The 23,724-nt window shown below is 35.1% G+C and overlaps 1 protein-coding gene and 1 long non-coding RNA gene across 4 annotated transcripts; one reads left to right on the top strand and one right to left on the bottom strand.

Annotated features, from left to right (window-relative positions):
• Window positions 1-3,590: 3,590 nt before the first annotated feature.
• Window positions 3,591-7,336, bottom strand: LOC112420814 (uncharacterized). The gene is made up of 3 exons (XM_024780508.1): window positions 6,690-7,336; window positions 5,139-6,497; window positions 3,591-4,989 (listed from the first exon to the last, which is right to left on the bottom strand). The coding sequence occupies exons 1-3, from the start codon at window positions 7,334-7,336 to the stop codon at window positions 3,591-3,593; spliced, it is 3,405 nt and encodes a 1,134-aa protein (XP_024636276.1).
• Window positions 7,337-12,674: 5,338 nt separating this feature from the next.
• LOC112421025 (uncharacterized) lies at window positions 12,675-15,311 on the top strand. 3 transcript variants are annotated; one of them, XR_003010964.2, is made up of 2 exons: window positions 12,675-12,960; window positions 14,079-15,311. It is a non-coding gene; the product is annotated as an uncharacterized lncRNA (long non-coding RNA). The 3 variants fall into 3 exon arrangements; XR_003010966.2 differs by having other exon boundaries at window positions 14,038-15,311; XR_003010965.2 differs by having other exon boundaries at window positions 13,991-15,311.
• The last annotated feature ends 8,413 nt before the right edge of the window (window positions 15,312-23,724 follow it).

Genomic DNA, 23,724 nt, shown 5'->3' with positions numbered 1-23,724 from the left:
AACAATATTTTTGGAATTTTTAAAAGCATTAAAATGTAAAAAGTATTAAAAAATGATAAAGAACAATTAATTAAAAAAAAAACAAAATTGGCTCAGCAGGATCTCATCTGGACCGTTGGATGAATCCAGAGGTCCAGATCTGAATCCCAAGATCTCATCACAGCCATAGGATCTAAGATCCAACGGTTTTAAAAAAAAAAACAGAAAAAAGGGAGGATATACTGGAAGCACAGTGACCGTCAGATCAACGATCTGACAGTTCAACAGCAGGCACGCAGTATTCCACACAAAAGAAACAAACACTCAACCAAATACAAGATGCATCATCGGCCGTTAGATCTACGATCTGACGGCCTAGCTATAATCATATACGATAATACGATGGAACAGCACACATGGAATTAAAATAAAATAATGAGACTATATAAAGTGGTTTCACCAAAAAAACAAACATAAAACAAAAACCTTCTCTCTCTAAGTTAAACTTAGAGAGAGAAGCTCTCCCTTCTCTCAAGAACAAACCGCCGGAGAAGATGAAGAGGGGCGGCCGGAGTTCCTTCGGTGCGGTGGTGGTCCATGCCGCCGCCGCGCCGGAATTTTTTTTTTACTTCTTTTTCGAAAACAAATACTCCAAACTGCTCCTCTTTCCCTTCTCTAAACGAATCCACACTCAAAATTTTGAAAACAAACCACATAAACACTAGATCTAGAAAAAGCTTCATCAACAAAAATTTTGACAAATGTTTTCAAACAAACACGAACCAAGCAGATCGGAAGGAGAGAAAGAAGAACGTATTACCTCTGGTTTCAAAGCTGAGAGGAAGGAATCTACTACTTTAAGCTCGGATGCACCTCTTTCTTGCTGAAATTCTCCGATCCGACTTGAATCCGGTCTGATTGGCTTTCTTTTTGCTCCGGTTCGGTTCGTTTTGCTTAGATCCCGTTCGGTTTTGGTGTTTTTGTGATGAGTTGAGTTGATTCTGTTAGTTTATGGTGATTACGTGGTGTTTTGAGTCAGTCTTATGAGTTTGTCGTGATTATGTTGATATTTGGAAGGTGTTATGGAGAATGAATGTTCATGAGTTCTTCGTGATGTTCATATTTTTTTGTGATTTTTTTTTGTGTTTGATCTGTATTTGGTATGAGAGAGAAAGGATTAGGGTTTGTATTGATTGAGGGACTGATGTGACCCGTTTTCTGACTCTGACGCGGCTACAGTGATTTTTCAGGCCCTCTTCCCAATGATTAGACAGTGTATTTATAGTGACAAAATAGGGTTGGCTCTGGTACATATCAAAGACCAAAATACCCCTGTTGGAGACTTGGGGACAAAGACTTAACAAATAACAAATAAAAATAATAAGAAAAAGAAAAGAAAGAAGAAAAAGAAGAAAAAAGAAAAAAAAAAAGAGGAAAGAAGAAAGAAAGTCACGTGATTGACTTTCCTTTCTTTGTTTTTTCAAAAAAAAATAAAAAATAAAAAATAAAATAATAATAAACAAAAAATAAAAATAAAAAATGACAAATAAAATAAAAATAAAATATTAATTAATAATAAAAAAAAAAAGTCCCTTTGAAATCTGACATGAGGTCCTTCAAAGTATCCTCCCTGCCGAAATTTTGTCTGAAATGATTAAAAAAATGCGACTTTTAAAATACAATTAGACCTTTTAAAAAAAGACTTGACCGTTACGACTAAAACTTTTAAAAATAAAATGCGTCTAAAAGTTATATATAAAAAAAAAAAAAAAAAAACGGATGAAGTGATTTTAACTGTTGTAAAAAGCGAGCAGAGACTTAAATGCAAGATGACAGTTTTTTTTTTTAATAATTAAAGACGACACAAAAATGAGTTTTAAATGGTAAAAGAAACGGATAAAAGATTTCAAACGGGCCAAATTTGGGGTATGACATTACCCTTTGCAGCAGGTTCTAAAGAAGAACCTGCATTAAAGGGTAAATTAATATCTTCTACACTAATTCCTAGCAGTGTAACAAAATAGAAACTTTGGTAAGTAGTTTTAGAAACCAAAGGTGTAGAAACCACACCATTCCCCAATACTTCACTTCCTTTACCAAAACTCATTGGGCTTGAAATACTAGGGTTAGTATTGAATGGAACCAAACATTGAGAAAACATGTTGCCTCCAAGGGAAGAACCTATTTGAGAAACAAGTGACAAGGGTCCTCTTCCAAGACCTATTATACCCATCTCTTTATCATTGAAAGCACCATTATTGTTGTGTCCACATCCAAAAATAACTCCTTTAAAGGCCACTGGTTCCCCTGTGGTTGATGTTAAAGTAAGTGTTTCTTGTGCCAACACTCCTTGTGTTTCGGAACCGTCAACATAAGAATAGTTGTATTTGCAATTGATTTGATCTGGAGAACACGAGGTTGAATAGAGTTTAGAACATGACTCTGATCCACATGCGATGTTGGAGAAAGTGGAGGAGCTCTGACTATCAAACATAGGGTTTAGTTGTTTGTAACAGTTAGTGCAAGGAATGCATTGGAGCCATATAAGGTCACTACCGGTATCTGCTTGAGCATAGATCTTTACCGGTGGAGTACCGATCGAGAGTTCCATGAGATAATCATAATGATTGGCACTTACGGGGGATTGGATAGTGTTTCGATTGAAAAAATCCTTGGAAGAGTTTCTAGGAATCAATTTGCCGGTGAACCCGCCATTGTGGGCTTCAATGTGTGGGAATATGAACACGAAAAGTAGGATGGATATGAGATGAATTTTTCTAGGATAAGTCATAGTGTAATGTGCTCAATAGTTGGTGAAACACAGGAGGTTTTCAATGTGCTTCATTATTGCACAAGGTTTATTGTGCGGCTGCCTTGTTCTTAACCAAAACCTAAAAAAAGTGAATAAATATTTCCAACAATACTTGTAAAAAAAACAATAATATTTCCAAATATTATATTTTTTTATTCGATTTTATTTTAGATCATCTGGTGAATAATGTCAAAACCCATGTGTGTATCTAAAGGATACAACATTCTCTCTAAAAAATCACTATTACGATATATCAATCAAGATATCTCAACAAACGAATTATACTTTTTTATTATAATTAATTATATTAAAAATGTTACACTCCTGTGATAATATTTTAAATTTGACTAAAATTATGTTTAAACATGTGTGGAAATTGAGTTAAGACTAAACACAAATTCCCATGGTAGAACTAGTGTTGTGTGATTTAAAAAAGTGGAAGTTCCATATAAGATGGAACACACATTAGTAGTGTTTAGTATGGGGGTGTACCTATAAGGGGGTGCATAATTAAATGAATGAAGTAAGCACTGAAGAAAAAATATATATTTATATATTTTATTATTTAGAAATGATAAATTAAATAATTAATTTAATCATTATTAGAAAGTGTTTTCTTAGTCCCCAATTTTGCTAAAATATTTTTGAACGCAATCTAGAACATTTTGAAACACAATCTGAAATTTTTTTATTTTTTTTTTTGGCAAAAAAAGGTGGAAGCAAAGAGCTACCCACCCCAAAATTCAATAAAAAGATCAACAAGATACACAGGGAGGGGACTAAACCAAAACTCCCAAAATCAAGATGAAATTCTAAAGGAGGAACAACCAGACTTATCCCTATTAAAGCTAGGGCTAGCAAACTCAGGAACATCATCCCAAACCGATAAAATACTCAAAGATAAACCATAATTTGCTAAAGAGTCTGAAACCTGATTACCCTCCCTATAAACATGAGAAATGACACAGGTTAACCTACGATAAATGATCATAGCATTGTCCCATCTGTTTCTCAACCTCCAAGGAACCTTATTCGTGCACTTGGCTGCAAGAACAACTAGAGAAGAATCAGTTTCTATCCATATGTTATTCCATTGCTTTTGATCTATAATCTCCATGGCCTTCATGAAACCACAAAGTTCAGCAATGTAAGAAGTGCTAATACCAATAGGATCTGAAAAACAAAAAATAGCATCTGAATTATGATTCCTAAAAATCCCCCCACAAGCAGAGATTCCAGGATTACCAATAGATGCACCATCAATGTTACACTTCAACCAATTCACTTGAGGAGGATTCCACAAAACCTCTTTGATCATTGGAGCCTTAGGATGATGAATAACACAACTGAAAGCTTTGAGGATGGTAAAATCTACGATAGAATTATTAGAAGCTTTGGAAGTGTTATTTCCAGAAAGAGAAGTAGATGCTATTATCATTGAAAGTGCTGATTTCCAATGGATTTGCTTACTGTTGAATCTTGCTTGGTTACGTGCATGCCAGATGATATTGATAAGGTTAACCAAAGCAGCTTTGACAACAATTTTACATTGAGGAGACCAAGCCCTATCACATAAATTCCAAATGTCTTCTTTAGAAGAGAAATTAAAAGATAATTGGAGGATGTTTGCTAACCAGTTCCAAAGCTTAGTGGCGTAGGGACACTCAAAAAATAAATGGAAAGCAGTTTCTGATGAATGCAAGCAAAGACTGCACATTGAGGGGATGTTGCAGCCTCTAAGCATCAAGTTTTCATCTGTAGGGACTTTGTTATGCATGAATCTCCAGACAAAAAGTGATCTTGCTGGAGGAATTTCTTTACACCAAATGAACTTGGGCCAGTGCAGATCTTGGAATTCTTGATTTTTAAAGATATAAGCTTCCTTCAGCAACAAGTCACTAGTATCAGAATGTTTCCACATTAATTGATCTTTTTTAGAAGAAATAGGAATTGGAACATTTTGAATCAATTGAGCTATGTCAGGAAATGATTGAATGAATTGAGAAGGGAGATGCCATTGACCATTAAGGATGTATTCATTAACAGTTGATGTGAACAAATTTCTGGTTGTATCAGGTATGTTGAGAAGATGAGATATAGAGGCACCAAACCAGGGATCATTCCAGAAATTTATATCCCTACCATCACCTAATAACCAAATTGAGTTGTCTTGAATGACTACATACTCTTCTTTGATGCTACTCCAAAGAGAAGAGTAAATGTGATGCTTTATAACTATCCCATTCTTCAACACCCTATCCTTTAAAAGAGTGGCCTAGGGAGCATCAGATTCAGCAAGTTCCAACAAAATTTCAAATTAGTGGCATGGTTCAAACTGATGAGGGACCTCAGGTTCAAACCACCCTGAGCATAAGGCCTGCAGATTTTCTTCCAAGAAACAGAAACCAACTTTCTTTTTTCCCTATCCCCACTCCATATAAAGTTTCTAATATCTTTTTCCAAATCTTTGAGCAGAGAAATTGGCCAAGCATAAACAGAAATACTATGAATAAGCATGCCTTGGATTACAGATTGAACTAACTGAACTCTACCAGCCATTGAAAGGAGACTAGCTTTCCAATTAGAGAGTTTGAGCTTGATTTTGTCTGCAATGGGTTGAAGATAACAAGCTTTTGGTTTACCTTTAAAAATTGGAACTCCCAAATAATTAAAAGGCATAGAACCAACGTTGAAGTTCAGAATGTTGACAATTTGGTTGAGTCTAGCTTGATTGATGGAACCATAAAAAATAGTAGACTTTGCACTACTAATGACTTGACCAGAAGCTAATTCATATCTAACAAATATATCTTTGATAGCTTGAATACTAGAAATATTACCTTTACAATATATCATCAAATCATCAGCATAAAAGGAGTGAGAAGGGACTCTGAAATGTCTAGTACCTTTTATAAGCTTAAGTTTGCCTTCTTGCACAAGATGGGATAAACTTCTACTTATAACCTCTTCAGTAATGCAAAATAAGAGAGGGGATAAGGGGTCTCCCTGTCTCACCCCTCTTGTACAATTAAAGTAACCATGATATTCTCCATTGATAGAAATAGAGAGAAAAGCTGACTTGAGAATCACTGCAATCCAATTACAAAAAGTGTCATTGAATCCAAACTGCTTCAAGACTTGGAGAAGAAAAGGCCATTCCATAGTGTCAAATGCCTTTGTAATATCAATCTTCAGGGCTAAGTTACCACCAAAAGTTTTTTCGTGAAGAAGATTAGCAGCCTCTGAAGCAGTACAAATACAATCTTTAATATCCCTGCCATGAATGAATCCCATTTGTTCTTTTGATATGATTGAGGGCATGATCTGAGCTAACCTATCAGCAAGAATTTTAGAAATAATTTTAAACTTGAAATTTGCCATTGCTATTGGCCTATATTGGTCAACTGATATAGCATTTGGAACTTTTGGAATTAGAGCAATGATATTTGAGTTGTAGCCAGGCAGAATCCATCCAGAAGTGAAGAATTGAAGCACTGCAGTAATCACTTCATTTTTTACTATGTCCCAAAAATGTTGGAAGAAAAATGCACCAAACCCATCAGGGCCAGGAGCACTATCTTTATTGAGAGCAAAGACTACAGCCTTAATTTCCTGGTCGGAGGGTAACATAGTGAGCATTGCATTCACCTCATTTGTAACTAAGAGAGGGATGACTTCTTCAACAAGTAACTGTTCCTGCAAAAGACTGTTAGTACAAAAAAGATTATTATAATAATTAACAATATGATCTGCTATCTGGGATTTTTCTGTAAGCACAAGGTCACCATCTTGAAGGGTTGTAATGAGTTTGGTGGCTGATTTGATTTTGGCTGTTCTATGGAAGAATTTAGTGTTTCGGTCTCCATGCAGATGCCAGTTTAACCTAGCTTTTTCTTACCAGAACATTTCTTCTCTAGCTAGAGCATCTTCAAAAATCTTATGAGCTTCTATTTCTGCAGACAATAAGTTTTCAGTGTTTCCAAAGGTTTGAATGTTGTCTTGAATTAGTTTCAATTTCATCTCAGCAAGCTTAACATTTTCATGGACATTGCTAAATACATGTTTGTTCCAATCTTTAAGCTTACTTTTCAAGATTTTTAGCTTCTGATTTAGAACAAACATTGGACAACCAATTACATTTGCATCCCAACAATCTTGAACAATTTGCATACAATCAGGGTGAAAGGACCACATCCTCATGAACTTAAAACTGGAAGCAAAGGTTGAGTTTGTTATTTGAAAATCAAGAAGTAAAGGGTAATGGTCAGATTTGTGTTTGATAAGAGTTGTGACTGATGTAGAGGTGAAAAAATCCATCCAAGCTTGATTGCAAATTGCCCTATCAAGTCTCCTTTCAGTATGTCTGTTACCATTTCTTCCATTGGACCAAGTGTAGGCTGCACCTCTAGTGGGAATGTGAAACAGGTTATTTGAGTCAGACCAAATTTGGAATTCTTCCATAGGCAATCTGGCAGGGCTACACCTCCCTCTATGTTCATGGGCGCCTATTATGGAGTTAAAGTCCCCAATGAAGCACCATGGCATTGCAAGTTGAGCTTGTAAAAGGTTTAAAGAGTTGCACAGCTATCTTCTAATAATGTATTTGGTAGAAGCATAAATGACAGATAAGGCAAAAGTGTGGTTATTTTCAGTGATTGAGAATGTTATGTGTTGGCTATCTATGGCAAAGAGGTGGGGGTTAAGGTGGGTTTTACAAATGCACCAGAGATTAGGGGAGAGATTGTTTCTAGAGTTAACTGCAAATAGTTTTAGGTTCCAGTTCACTAACCATCTTCTAGGGAATTTGTCAAAATCCATCCATGGTTCAGAGATAAAGATGAAATCAGGGTGATATTGTGTAATAAGATTTTTTAGTGCTAACCTTGAGGGGTTGTTAGCTAAACCTCTAGCATTCCAATAAATGCACTTCATTTGAAAGGTTTTTGAGGAACCTTTGATCTGGTTGTGTAAGTTCCCTTGGTAGTTTGAATTGTTTTTTTCTGTAACTTTTTCCTGTTCTTTGGGAGCACCATTTGAAAATCATCCTTGTCCACAATATTTTGAGCAAGCACATTAGTGGACTTTGCAGCATCTGCTGAAATATCTTCCTCTTCTACTTCTATTTCTATCATATGATTCCAAGATTTCTTCAGGAAATCCATGTCCATTACTCTGACTGGAGTATGATCAGCATGTTCCTCTTCCTCCTCATTTGCCTCAACTGGTGAATCATGGCGTTGACTGTCAGCAACAAAAGAACCTTGTGAAACTGTTTCATCATCTTCACAACTTTCAACGTTTTTCTCATTTGTTACTTTATCAGTTAACTCATTGAGTTCATTATGTAATTGATTGTCCTTTAACCTTAACAACTCTTCAGGGCTCAGCCTTTCAGGTGCTTTACCTTTTTCAGCATATTTCTTTCTGGCCAATTCATCCTCATTAATCTTCTGACCTGCTATCTGTTGTTCATCTAGATTAACCACTTCTTTCTCCACATCAATAGCTTCATTTGTTTTGACCTGGTCCTGTCTGCCATCTCTCTTTTGCGCATAAACTTTCTTGGGCGGTTTCTCAACTGTGTCTTGTCTAGCTTCAGGTTCAGGATGCCATTTTTTACAATAATCAACGTGATGTCCAATCATTCTGCAGTAAGTACAAAATCTGGAAGATTTTCATACTCCAAATCAACATAAAAAGCAAAACCCTTCCTCTCTACAAGCAGTGAATATCTTAGGGTCTGTGTTAGGTCAATATCTACTAGAACCCTAGCATATTGACCAAACGTTCTCTCTATCATAGGTTTAGCTGTGACCGTATCAGTGCAAATTGGGGATCCTACACCACTAACAATAGAGAAAAGAATATTCTTCCTCCAATATTCTTGAGACAAGCCGTAGATTCTAACCCATACTTGAGCATTCGTATTTTGTTGGGATTTAGGGTTAAAGTGTGTCGACCAAGCAAACAATTTAAGGAAACCAGGGCTTAAATTCCAAGATGAGACTGACCTAACTCTTCTAACATCCTCTAGATTAGTGAAAGTAAATTCAAAATAGCCTTTACCTAGAGATTGAATCCCCCAGTGTGAGAGGCCGTTCTAGACGGTTGATAGCTTCGCCTTTAAGGAAACCACAGTAAGAGGTGAGGAACCCTTTGGCCAAAGAACACGACCGTGTAGATTAAGCTTGCATGTATCCATTCCAGCCATGTATTCCTCCTCTGGTATCTGAATAGAAATTCCATCCTCTAGGTTTTAGGCGAAAGTCTATCACACCTGCCATCAACAACCCTAAACCGCCTGAAATATTTTGGTATGCAATCTAATATATTTTAGCGTTTGACCTGAAATATATTTTGGTATATAATATAATATATTTTTATTTCACATAGTGCATTCCACACAACAAACAGTTCTCTTGAGTTGTCGAGAACTCTTTCTCTCTTCTCCTTCCAGCTTGTGTTAACGAGATATTCTTCTCCTCATCTACTTTTTCTATCCCTTCAGAATTATGACTGTTCTTAAGACCTTTATCTCTATTCGGTATAATGTCCCTTCGGAATTAAGAATAATCTTAATAGCATAGTCCCTTTGATAATTTATGCCCCTTCGGAATAAATAATATTTTAATACCATAGTCTCTTTTTCGGTATAAAAAGAATTTTTTTGGTTACAAGGCTAATTAAAGAAGAAAAACAGGAAAAGGAAAGAAAAAACAGGAAGGGAAAATAAACAAACTAGCTCCTAATGAAGATAGTTCCCAATTCGTCCATGCTAAGTAGCGGTAACAGGCCTTCAGGAGGAGTGGAATGAACTGTCAAAACATCATCTGCAAAGGCTCCTAATTTCGCCATAAAGTCCGCACTTTGGTTGCTCTCTCTGAGAGTGTGGTGGAGTGTGTAACCTCTAGAATTCAGCAAGTCCTTAATGTCCTGGATGAGCACATCATAGACATGGTAATGGGAGGTGTCACTGTTTATGAGATTAACTGCGTGAAGCGAGTCGGAATAGCAAACCAAAACTGGAAAATCCATGCTAGGTGCCATTGTAAGACCACGGTGCAACGCTGTCAATTCAGAAAACAAGATGTCATTTGGGCTATTGATGAAACCCGAAAAGCCAGCAACATAACCACCTATGAAGTTTCGGATCACACCTCCAAAAACAGTACGAATAGGATCTCCGAAGCAGCTTCCATCGACATTTAGAATTGAACAAGCATGATCTTTATTATTCCAATGGACAAGCCTCACTTGAGCGGGAGAGCTTGTGTACTTTGCAAACAACGGTTGATAATGTCTGTTGTACTGTTAATAATGGTGTTGAGGCGGTAAACTGAACGAGTTTTATTATTAAGGCACATGAGGTGGAGGTGTCTCCAAATCCACCACAAACCTGCGAGAAAGGTAGTGGAACCGCGGCTGCTAATTCCTTCCTTCAACAAGTCCAGCACCGAAGAGAAAGAGAAGAAATTCGGACTCGAAAAGCCAACATTATGCCAAATAATGCTAGAAAATATGTAGTCCCAAACACAGTGAAGTAAGGATTCTTCGTGATCTCCGCACCTGCTACATATGGCTGAATTGGCCATGTTCATGTGGTTGAGAAGAGATAAAGTGGGAACAGCGTTGTGATAAGAAAGCCAAAGAATGAACTTGTATTTTTCCGGAATTTTCATTCTCCAAATTCAAGACCAAAAACTAGCATTATAGTTTACAAGTTATGTTTGAGATAAAATCCAATTGTATTTGTTCTTTGTAGTGTAAACAACGTTGCTATTGTGAGACCAAATATAAGCATTAAAATTGAGATGAGTATTGTTAATGACTTCTGCTATATCTGATGGAAGAATAGTGTATAGCAATTGAGTGTGCTGCCCGCCGATAGTGAAAACATCTTTTACCGTTAGATGAAGATTATGTATATTAACATAAGGTACCTGTGTGCTGAGTAGGCCAAGAGAGCTCCAATTAGTGTATCAAAAAGAAGAATTACCCGAGCCGGCTCTCCAAGTGTAACCGCTTTTTAAAACATTTTAGGCTCGAATTATGGATGACTAAGAAGGGGAGCTATTACGATGGGCTGCTGCTGTGTGAAGGAAATTGTGGCCACTTGAATAATTGTTGGAAAGAAGATTCACCCACAATTTTTTTTCTTTTGCACCATGTTCCAAACTAGCTTCCCTAGGAGACAAATGTTAGCTTATCTTGCTGCTCTAATGCCTAATCCACCAATCTTTTTCAGGCTAGCAACAGTTTTCCAATTCACAAGATGGATACCTTATCTCCAAATAAAATTCCGAGTGGTTTGGTCAATGCTATCACAAATATTTTGGGGAAGCCAATATATTTGGATAAGAAGTCGTTGAAGCGAGTCTAAAGGCCAATGAGTGATCTTTGAACGAGTATGTCAGAATGGAGGATAGAACAGATGAGACTAGAGTAAGTCTACCTGTTTTATTGAGAAGTTTCCTTTTCCAAGAAGCCAGCCTGTTTTGCATTTTTTTCAATGATGAATAAGAAATCACTCCTCTTAGGCTGCCCGTTGAGGATTGGGAAGCCAAGGTATTTTCCAGAGATATTGTGTTGCGGATACCAGAAATAGTGATTAGCTTATGGATCTTTGCATTGGTAGTACCTGAAGAAAAGAATCTACAACATTTTGAGTCTACAACAACGCCTGATTTTGCAAAGGTAAAAAAATTGTTCTTGTATAGGGCCATATGCAACGTTTTGCGTATTTCGTTGTGGTAGGGTATGGACCCATAATAGAAATTATGCTAAGGCTTAAAAGCGCTCTCGTATATATCAAATAGAACGGCTGTTTATAAAAAAAATGACAATACTAAAAAAACGTTTTTTATATAATTTTTTATATGAATAATTTCAAGTTATTTATTAAATAAAATAAAATATATACATAAGTTTGTTAAACTAACGACAAATGCTAAATAAAATTGAAACACCTTTTGACCAAAAATCAAAGGCTTAAATATGCAAACCGTCCCTGTAATTTGGGCGAATTTTGATTTTCGTCCCTGTAAAAAAAAAAAATTTAATTACATCCCTGTAAATTTTTTTGTTTTAAAAAGGTCCCTGGCCCCATTTCCTTGGTGATTTGGCAAGGTTTTGGCCACGTGGCAGTTGCTGACTGTGCAACTTTTGCCACGTGGCGGTCCACGTCATTATTTTTTTAAAAAAAATTGATTTTTTTTTTTTACAAATTTTTAAAAATTTGAAAAAAAAACTGAAAATAAATAAAAAAATCATAAAAAAAATTCCAATTTTTTTTTTATGAAATGTGAAAAAAAAAATTGGAAATTAGTGTTTTTAAAATCTACAAATAAATTTTTGAAAAATAAAATTAAAAATTATATAATCTCAAAATTTATAACTTTTGAAAATATAATTTAATTTTCAGAATTAAAAAAAAATGAATTTTCGTCAATTTAATTTTTAGTTTTTTTTATGTTTTTTAAATTTATTTTCAGATTTTTTAAATTTAAAAAAAAATGAATTTTCAGAATTTTGAAGAATTTTTTTTTTAATTTTCAGTTTTTTTTTCCGATTTTTTAATTTTTTTTATGATTTTTATATTTATTTTCGGATTTTTTAATTTAAAAAATGAATTTTTAGAATTTTGTAAAAAAAAACAAAAATTAATTATGTGGCATGACACGTCAGCGCCACGTGGCAAAAGTTGCACAGTCAGCAACTGCCACGTGGCCAAAAATGTTGCCACATCACCAGCGAAGTGGGGCCAGGGACCTTTTTAAAACAAAAAAAATTTTACAGGGATGTAATTAAATTTTTTTTTTTTACAGGGACGAAAATCAAAATTCGCTCAAATTACAGGGACCGTTTGCATATTTAAGCGAAAATCAAAATCAAAATTGAACTCATTCTTCTCTTCTCTTCTCGAAATCACGAAAGCTAAACCCCCAAAATCCTGTTCATCTGAGAAGCTCAGAATCCCTAAATTTCTCATCACTCTCAGTTGATAAATCCCAAACGACTCACAAAATTCTCTATCCGTTGGTTTTCATCCCCAAAGTCCCTAAATTCTTTATCTGTTCAATCCTCCCACTTTTGTGTGGACATTCAAGACTTACGAAGGCAGTGACGTTTGCGGCGATTGACTGACAAAGGTTTTTCTGCGATTCACCAAGGTACATGGTTTATTGCTATCTCTTTCTGGTCGTTTGCTGTTCACGCTATTAATGCCTTTATTGCCTCTGTTCAGTATCAATTTTTAGGTTTTTTGTCTGAAATTCTATGAATTCGTTTTTACATCTGATTGCAAAGTTGGTTGAATAGATTCTCCCTTTATCCTTCTTGGTGTTGATCATTCTTGTCCTGACTTTATCTATTTTTTTTATTAATATTGAAATTGTGAACTTGAATATGTTTTTAAGTTAGCCAATTTTAATTTTATGTTTCCTGGGTAATTAATTTTCTATAATAATTGTTCAAACAAGATCCCACTATTTATTTTATTTTTTCGTACACGTTCACTTGCATCACATACACAAGTGCTCCCTGAACCGTGCAATAAGGTCACCCATTGTAAAATTAAAAAAAAAAAAAACGGATGATGAAAAAATATCTGATATTCAAGAATGAAGTCGAACTTTCCTCTAAAATATACAGGGTATTTTAATTTTTTTTTTTTTTTTTTTAAGAAACAGGGTATTTTAATGTTGACATTAGTAACTATGTTGCCTCTAATTTGTGGTCACGTGTGGTGGATTGTTTTTTAGAGTGTGCTCAATTTGAAGTATTAATGTCTAGAGTGAACGAGAGGGAGGATTGCTAGCAACACTCACTTTAACACCAACTCTCTTATTAGGTGAAACCAATGTTTATGTAGAACCTATTTTCAAAGTGTTGATCCTACTTTCACCAATAAGAGAATAAGTGTAGAGTGAGTGTTGAAAAGAAAGTGTTGTTAGAAAACACACACACACACATATATATATATATATATATATATATATATATATATATATATATATATATATATATATATCGTATAATAGTTTTTCAAGTGATGTTGATTTGTCCTAACTAAGTTCAAATGACTTGGTGGTTTATATCCTAAGACCGTTGAGGTAGCTCATAAACTTCTAACTGCAAGGCCTTATTTTCTATCATTATATCCATTCATACACACCACTGAAGTGCCTTTGTTAATATTAGCGATTGTGAACCTTTCATCAAATCCTCCATTTTTGTGTGAATTCAAGCATACATGGGATAACTCATGATCTCTCTCCATTGATGGAAGTGGTAGGAAGCTAAGATGTTGGAGATTATTAGGATCCGAGATTAGAAGAATCATAAGAGACAAAGAGCTTTTGAAGAAAAGATAGTAAAATTCAAAGTTGCTTCAAAAAGGTTCTTTGGCTTTCAAGTAAAGGGGCAGAAGTAGAAAGATTGGTGATTTAGTGGTTTGGGGCTTTTGGCATCAAGTAGAAATCAATCCTTGAGGTGAGTTTCCTACATGACTCTGATTGTTGATAGAACATTTAGCTAAAAATTGATAGATGAATATGAGTTTATGCATATAGAGAAAATTAGCTAAAACTGTTTTATATATTTTATTCCCTTTAAATGCATTTAAATTGAAATTTGTTATTGATATTTAGATTGATAATTTGCAGAATGAATGAATTTGATACATCACATAATAGGGCTGCAACCACAGGGGATAACCTTAGAAGGAATAGAGAATAAGTTAAAGTTATAGAGCTTGATTCATTGTTATGGTGCAGCCCTTCGACGACTACTAGTTAATTAGTAATATACACGAATTCATGAAATTTGCATTCAGTAAGTAATAGTGAATCTAGAGCATTAAATTTATTCCTACCTATGTGGTCGATAAGATTATTAACTAGAATGAACCAAGGGACTAAGCACGTACGCCTTGATTATTCAGATAAGAAGCATTGTTATGATCCAAGTTAATGATCATGAACATCATTTAAAATGGACGGCTTATGACAGGTAAATTAAATGTTTAACAATAGTTGAACGCTCAGAATTCTACAGGTTAAAACTGTCGGTTATTATTAAATAAAACAATGACATAATTTTGTTAATTAGGAGGGTGGTAAGGATCCAGAAAGAGGTGCAGGTCTGTCTAGTGTGGATTCAGAGTAGTATCTTGTGTAGGTCGGTCTCAAAATGGCTCGGGATGGTATTGTTTTGTCGGTAGTTTTGTTGTGGTATGTTTGTTGATGTGTTTCTTAATTTCTGCTTAAGAGTTAACTTGGCTTTTAGTTTTATAGTGGCATATATCTTTTTTTATCTTGTCTTAGTTAGCACATATTGTTGAAGAATTTCAAGATTTGGAAGCACAAAATGAAGAGATGTAAATGGTGTTTATGCTTTTATTTTTCATAGATCAATGATAATTGACATTTTGAACTGGGTTATACATCAAAGACCAAAAATATTATTTTGTAATTTTGATGATATTTTGATTGTAATGAATAATATGATTGATTGACTAGTATTTGATTTTGTTATTTATTTATTTATAATCATATTTCAATTTTATATAAATATTATTTTTTACCCATGTTATTATACTTTTAAGTCAAATAATGATTTTCCTAAAAAAAAGTCAAATGATGAATTGTAATCATTTATTTTAATATTCCTATCCAATTATAAAAAAAAAACAGTTTTTTGCAACGGCCAAAAGTCATTGAAATTGTTAATGAAGGGCCATTAGATAAAGCTGTATAGGAACGGTTTTCTCAACAGCAGCGCTTATAGAGCATTGCAATTACCTTAAAAAAGCGTTTTCAAAAATGATCCTAGGGCAACGCTTTTTCTCTGGTCAACGACGAAAAAGTGTAGCAATTGTGAACTTCAAGAACCGTTCTTTAGTCACCTAAAACTACGGTCTTTCTCGTGCCGTTGCCGTTTAAGAATAAAACCGTAGCGTATTATTAACACAACGCCTCAGTCTATGACAGACGGAAAACCGTTTTGGTAGATTACGACAACGCTTTTTTCACTTTTCACAACAGTTATTCAGCGTTCCTGTAGGACCAAAATGTTGTTGTAAGCTCTTAACTTTGAGAAATTAATCTTTAATCAGGAAGCCTTGCTGAACCCATCAAATAAAGCTGAGAGCCTTTTGCTTTCGTGAAGAGAAGCACGTCATCCGCAAATAGGAGATGGGATAAATGAGGCCATGTATTAGAGATATGAATAGGTTCTTGATAGACCTTTAGCAAGTGTACTAAAAATGCATCGAAGTAATAAAATTAAGTTCGTATCCACGAGGACTGTGTTAATCTCAATTTAGCAATAACGTTAATATCTAGGAAGTGTAAATTTGTTTTAGTGCCTGAGGCAGTAGGTTAGTGTGCATAAAAAGTTAATAACAAAAAATAAGATAGTTTTGGAAAAGACAAGGAGAGAGATGAGATCAGGTCTTTCGATACATCGATGTTCCCCTAATTGGTATACTGCACCTATTCGTATTAATGATTTTCTAGTTCTACAATAGTTAACAAAATAGTCCTAAATCAATCTCTTGAGTTAGGACCCTCTTCTCAAACTACAGCCCCTAATTCCTTAGGTGGTCTAATAATCTTTGAAGGTTTTAAGCACGTTAACCTAATATCACTAAAAAACGATTATCCATTCCTAGACTAACCATGTTTATTAGAACAATTCAATTAGGTCTAAGTCGAAAGCTAGGGTCAGTAGTCATTCGTTCTCACTAAATCATGTTTATATTTGATCAGAATATAAAAAGCATTAAGAACAATTGAATTGAATAAAAACTAGATTGTCATTAATATAATAAATAGAGTTTCACAGCAACATGGATCAATTAGGGTTACAAGGAATCATCTCAGACCTAATTGAGTTTACAGATAGTATAATCAATGGAAGAATTAAAACATCCATAAACTAGATCAGAGATGATGAAATCGCCCCCTCTGCAGTCTTTCAGGTGTTAAAATCGCACTTTAGCTCTCCAAAATCGTAACCCTTGTTTTCAGAATAGTCTTCAGCTTAAATAGGCAACATTTTCTGCGTCCAAAATCGCGCCACACCTCATAAAATCGCGCCACGATTCTGCAAAATCGCGCCACGCGACCAGAAATCGTAACATGATTTCAGTGGCAGAACCAAACCTTCATTCTGGTCACAAAATCGTGCCACGCCACTCAAAATCGCGCCACGGTTGCCAATTTCCAGCTCTTCCAGAATTTCTGCTTTTTACACCCCCCAAGCTGTCTAAAATTGCTACAGACTCAATAAAAACATCAAAACAACTGTTTCTTCAAAATCTTGTATTTTTCATGCTTTCCTTGTTGTTTAAACTTGCTTGTGAACTCAAAACATCAGTTCTCAAAATCCTTGATTCACTGCATTATTAATTGCCAAAGAGAGTTTCTCCATGCAAAGAATAAACATGTATGGAGAGAGAGGACCCCCTTGACGAAGACCATGTGTTGGCTTGAACTGAGGCAATTTATTTCCATTCCATAAAATAGAAAAAGTGGAAGATGATCAACACAGTGCATGATAAGCTTGATGGTAATATCTGAGAAGCCAAAATCATGAAGACAATCTCTCTATTACTATTGTTTATAACATCATCCATTCTCACAACAAAACTCTGGCATGTTCTAAGGATTTGTTTCTCCCATTGGCAATCTTCTTTATCAATTATTATAGGCCACCATCCCATATTTTCATTTTTATTTGCCTTACTTTTCTCTAGTAGATTTCTATCTTGAGCCCGTCGTCATTACAATATTTTAATTCATCCTATACTTGCACCATTTACTCCATTATAAATCTGTCTTATTAACTTTACGTAATCCAATATTTTGCCTCACCACTATTATTATCCCTAACGTTATTCATTTCTTAGCACACATCTCCTTATTTTCAATTACCTTTTGGTTTATCACTCCTCTCAACATCATCAAATTATCTTAATTGGCCACACTTTATTCATTATCCCTCTTAGACTTTAATTATATGTTATTATCTAACAATTATCTTAGGCTATTTATTACCTAAAGGAATTTACTTTGGTTATCATCAATTACCTCAAACCATTACTCTATAACTCCTCTCGTAATCGTCTTATATATACTCCACCAACTAATTCATGTTTTATATTTCACCATGTAACCACGTTATTCACGCTATTAAAGCCTCATCTTATTAACCTTAATAACTTGATATATCCCTCATCACTATTATTGTCTCTAACCATACCCATTTTAACTCACACCTCTCTATTCTCATGTACATCCGTCTTATCATTTCTTAAACACTAATGTTTATCTTAATTCTTAATATCAACAAATATCGTAAACCACCATCACCTTATTATTAGTTATTTTAGACTTATACCTTCCTAATTAATCTCCAACTTAGACTCCCTATGATTCTAAGAAATTACTTCTGGCATCGTAAACTATCATGAAACCATCCCTCTATATCTCCTCTTAATATCATCTCATACCCCTCTTAACTCATTCATGTTTTAGGTTTGATGTCATCTTAAGAAACCATGTCTAAGGACACTTAAACACACTTTCTCAATTAAGTACATTGGTTTGGGACCCTAACCTTCACATTAGGAACTCATTTGAGGAAGGAAAATGAGGTTTCTAAATGCTGGGAAAAGTGCACGGTTGTGCGTCTCAAAGTGCACGACCGTGCTCTTTTAAACGCACGAAAAGGGATTCTTGGCATAGCAAATCGCACGGTCTGTGTGCGTAACACGCACAGTCATGCGTTTTACCTAGGATGTGCAAAATCATAGTTGCCAATCATTCTAACACCAAATTTCCTAAACTCCGTTTTCGACCCTAAACTCATCAAACTCGTCTCTAATCATCACCATAAGGTTGCCCCATCATTCTAACACCAAATTTCACTAAAACTATTCCAATTACAGCAATTCTCACATGATCATTTCCTCTATTCAATTATCGTAACTTTAGTTTCTCACTAACTCAAAAGGGCAACAACAACCCTAATCAGCATTATTCATCTCTAATTTCCCACCGTGATTCCCATCATAACAATACCAACAATTATAGGATTGAGTGTTGGTGTAAGTCCTAGAGGCCAATAGTTTATGTTAAACCTATCTTATGTATCATGACTTTTATTATTGAATAATATATGGCACTCTTTATTATATTTAGATAATGTTAATAAAGTCCTTAGAATAGATAGTTCGTGTAATAATATATTAAGTGTGACTTAATCATGAGATTACATTATCTTATAGAACGCTATTCTTAAATGTATCCGTAGTCAAAGCTTTAATGTGAATAAAGGATAATAATAAAGCGTCGAGACTATTATGTATGTAGACTGATGACCGCATCTCATGGGTCATAGATATGAGATATCAAGTCTATACATAGATATAAATATTAGGAGTAATATTTATATTGGATTGACCCACTGTGAGAATACTACATAGTAAGTTATGAAAATGTCATAAGATATTCTCACAATGATAATAATGTATATCGCTCTTAGACCTGAAACCACTATGATCTCTAGATGTGGACTCAAGTGCTTTGTTGCCATTCTAACGTTGTCTGTAAAAGGATAACAATAACGTTGGTTGATGGGCACTTGATGAATCATGCTGAGGGTCATGAGTGTCCTAGATGGGATTTGTCCCTCCTCATAAACAGGAGATATATCTTTAGGCCTCTTGATGATATATGACTATAAATATGCATGGCCGTGCCGAACTAAGTCAATATAAGATATTGGACTTATTCGTTAAATAGTATATTTCGGAATCAAGATAAATAAACATTGATCTATACAAGGGTGACACTATCTATGCCTTGGGATCAATGAAGATATTGTGACAAAGGAGTAATTATACACCTATGTGTTATCATGAAAGGTTTCGTCAGATCACTTGACATTCTTGTCACTTGGGTAGCAATGATGTGTTGCTAGATACCGCTCATTGTTTATGGTATTAAATATTAGATTTAATATCATTGCCAACGTGACTAGAACCTAAAGGGTCACACACAAAGAGCAGTCAAAGGGGATATGTATAAGTATGACTTATATAAAGGGTGCACTTAGTAAATAATGCTAATGGTTTAGCAAAATTTGCTAAACTCGTATTGGGCTTAGTGAAGTCAAAAACGAGTTTGACTTGCAAAGCACATAAGGAGTTCTATAAATAGAACCCTAGTGCAATAGTTTGCGGTTACGTATTTCTTTGCAGAAACCCTAGTTCTCTGACTTCCGTCTTCTTGGCTAGCACCGAGTTTTTGGAGGAGCACTGTTCGTGTGGACTTGATAGAGGCTATGCTTTTTGCTTGGCTGTGATCGTGATTCCGGTTCGCAGATTCCACCGATCGTTTCAGACTAATCGTTCAAGGTAACAATCGAATCACTGGTTCAAGTTCCAATTCTAATGATCCAAGGAAAGTAAATCGAAAATTTTATTCCGCTGCTTATTCTGTATATGTCGATTTACCTTCAGTGGTATCAGAGCCAATTACAAAACCTTGAATTGGATTGCTTTGTTACTGCTTTATGTTTTAATTTTGATTAAACATATTGAACGAACATAAATAATAAAGAAAATTAAAATTGGCATCGCATCATATTATGCTTTCTGTGCATGTGTTTTCGATTTGATTCAATGTTTCAGAAACCGTTTCTGGTGAAACATCGACGTTTCGATTATACATATCGACAGAAACCTGATTTTGATCGATCATAAAACGCAGTTAATAATAATATCAATCACGTGTATGTGCATGGCTTTTCGAACCGTTTTGATGTTTCAGAAACCGTTTCTGGTGAAACATCAAACCTTTCGATCATACATATTGACAGAAGCATGATTGGTAAATTATGTGTAACAACGGTATATATGATATGCTGGATTTGATCATAGTTTAAACAAGTCAGATGATATTTTTCATGTTAATTGATCTGATGTATGGAGCTTCGTAACCGATTCTGTGTACTCTGGTGAAGCATCCTAGACTCGGTCATGATACGTGAATAAACAATCAGAGTACTAGTTTAATAAAGATCAGATTGTTGTAACAGAATTAGGGTTTGCCGAAACGATTAGGGTAATCAATAATAATAAAAGTGTATTTGTTATTATTATTGTCATGTGAATGATTATGGCCTTAGTCCTTTTATTTTATTTCTTTTGGATATTAAAATACGGCCTGCGTGCCGTGCCTTTCTCTTATATCTCTATTGTACATTCTCTTCTCATCCACTCCCTCGTATGTAAAACGAGTTTTCTTCATATGTAATGTAAATAGAATACAAAGAAGGTAATAGGGCTCAAGACGTAAGAATAGTCCTGGAAGTCAAGCTTGGAGAAGCAAGGTCGTTTCTAGGATTAGTTTAGATTCTCTCATTGGCTTGAGAGAGTCATAGCGTTAGGATGGCCATAATCATGTCACTTTTATTTTGTATAAATGTTATGCATGTTTTGTTTGGAGTGCGAATATATATGATATATAAGCCGTGGTGAGGTGAGATCAAATTTAATAAAAATCCTTCAATTTAAATATTAAGTTTAAAGCTTTCCAAAAGTTTAACACCCTTCAAGACTAATATCGAATATGTGGGTTTTGCCTCCGTAAAGCGCATATTCTATACTAGTAAGTTGCGGTGCGGTAATCCAATTTATCCAAGTGTTATTCTTTTGGGTCAAACTTAACTAAATTAATTTTAATAAGATTAGAATAAATTTAGAAGCTATAATTGGACGACTTCTATATGATAGAATTGAATAAAGAGTTATTCCGCCAATTGATTTGAAAGTTGTATAAGATACAATTGGAAATGTTCCTACCTAAATAACTAAGTTTTAAGTACAGCCCCCGTTGACTTAAAACAAGGTGAAATAAGGATTTCAATCCACTAGAAAATCTTCCAACGGGATTTTCCGAGTCAAATGTTTGAAGGTCATTTGATTTGAGTAAAATAGTGGGAGCGTATTTAATTAAAGACCAAATTAAATATATTTTCATGATACTCATTGTGCACATTTTAAAAATTGTAGATGGCCAATAACGCTTCCACAAACATTTTGCGATCCCTCATCGAAAAGGAAAAATTGACTGAATCAAATTTTATAGACTGGTCCCGTAACATGAGGATTGTCCTCACCCACGAAAAAAAGCTGTATGTGCTGGATGGACCCATTCCTGAGACACCTCCTGCTGGAGCTTCTGCGGCTCTAAGAAATGCTCATGCCAAGCATCTCAATGATTCCGTAGAAGTTTCATGCATCATGCTGGCTTCAATGACTCCCGAGCTGCAAAAACAGCATGAAGGGATGACAGCGTTCGATATGATCGAACATCTGAAGACTCTTTATGAAGAGCAAGCCAGGCATGAGAGGTTTGATGTCTCTAAAGCCCTGTTTTCCACCAAGATGTCAGAGGGAGGTCCCGTAGGACCTCATGTGCTCAAAATGATTGGGTACTCTGAAAATCTAGCTCGTTTGGGATTTGTCCTTGAACAAGAGCTAGTCGTTGATCTTGTGCTGCAATCGTTGCCTGAAAGCTTCAACGGTTTTGTCCAGAACTTTCTAATGAATGATATGGACAAAACACTTCCACAGCTTGCAGCTATGTTGAGAACTGCTGAGAAAAACATGAAGGGAAAAGGAAAGGCTGCTGCCATTTTAATGGTTAATAATGGCAAGTTCAAAAAGCACCATAAGAAGCCTAATAAGCTTAAGGGAAATGGCAAAGGCAAAGCTGTTGCCAAGCCATCAACCAAAGCTTTGAAGCCTACTGGAGGCGTGGCTAAGGATGGTAAGTGCTTCTATTGCAACAACACAGGGCATTGGAAGCGAAACTGTCCAAAGTATCTGGAAGATAAGAAGAATGGAAATGTTCCTACTACTTCTGCAGGTATTTTTGTTATAGAAATTAATATGTCTACTTCTACATCATGGGTATTAGATACTGGATGTGGTTCTCATATTTGTACTGATGTGCAGGGTCTGAGAAAGAGTAGAGCATTGTCAAAAGGCGAGGTAGATCTTAGAGTTGGCAATGGAGCAAAGGTTGCTGCTTTAGCTGTTGGAACTTATGTATTGACCTTACCTAGTGGTCTTTTACTTAATTTAGAAAACTGCTATTATGTACCTGCCATTAGCAGGAATATTATTTCAATTTCTTGTTTGGACAAGGCTGGTTTTTATTTTACAATAAAGAACAAATGTTGTTCCGTTTATTTGGATAATATTCTTTATGCTAACGCAAATTTGAGTAATGGACTTTATGTCCTAGATCTCGATATGCCTATCTATAACATTAATGCTAAAAGGTTGAAACCTAATGAGTTGAATCCAACTTACCTTTGGCATTGTCGTTTAGGACATATAAATGAGAATCGCATTTCCAAACTCCATAAAGATGGATTTTTGGATTCTTTTGATTTTGAATCATATGAAACATGTCGATCTTGTTTATTGGGAAAAATGACAAAAGCTCCATTTACCGGTCAAGGTGAAAGGGCTAGTGATCTTTTAGGTCTCATACATACTGATGTGTGTGGACCCCTAAACATAACTGCTAGAGGAGGCTTTCACTACTTCATTACATTCACCGATGACTTTAGTAGATTTGGATATGTGTATCTAATGAAACATAAATCTGAATCATTTACTTTCTTCAAAGAATTTCAAAATGAAGTAGAAAACCAACTAGGCAAGAAAATCAAAATGCTTCGATCTGATCGAGGTGGAGAATATTTGAGCTTAGAGTTTGACAATCATCTTAAAGAATGTGGGATACTGTCCCAACTCACACCTCCTGGAACACCGCAATGGAACGGTGTGTCTGAAAGGAGAAATCGAACCTTGTTAGACATGGTCCGATCTATGATGAGTCATGCTGAAC

Source organism: Medicago truncatula, chromosome 4 (assembly GCF_003473485.1).
Source record: "Medicago truncatula cultivar Jemalong A17 chromosome 4, MtrunA17r5.0-ANR, whole genome shotgun sequence".
Lineage (NCBI taxonomy): Eukaryota > Viridiplantae > Streptophyta > Magnoliopsida > Fabales > Fabaceae > Medicago > Medicago truncatula.
The sequence above is the reverse complement of the archived record's forward strand: the minus strand, read 5'-3'. Positions and strand labels throughout refer to the sequence as shown.

What these genes read in the sequence shown, in the direction of transcription:
- LOC112420814 (XM_024780508.1), bottom strand. Translation starts at nt 7,336, where the DNA reads ATGCCATGGTGCTTCATTGGGGACTTTAACTCCATAATAGGCGCCCAT. An exon ending in GCTAGAGAAGAAATGTTCTG is followed by an intron (nt 6,498 to 6,689) that starts GTAAGAAAAAGC and finishes TTGTACTAACAG; the next exon opens with TCTTTTGCAGGAACAGTTAC. An exon ending in CAGGGTGGTTTGAACCTGAG is followed by an intron (nt 4,990 to 5,138) that starts GTCCCTCATCAG and finishes TCTTTGGAGTAG; the next exon opens with CATCAAAGAAGAGTATGTAG.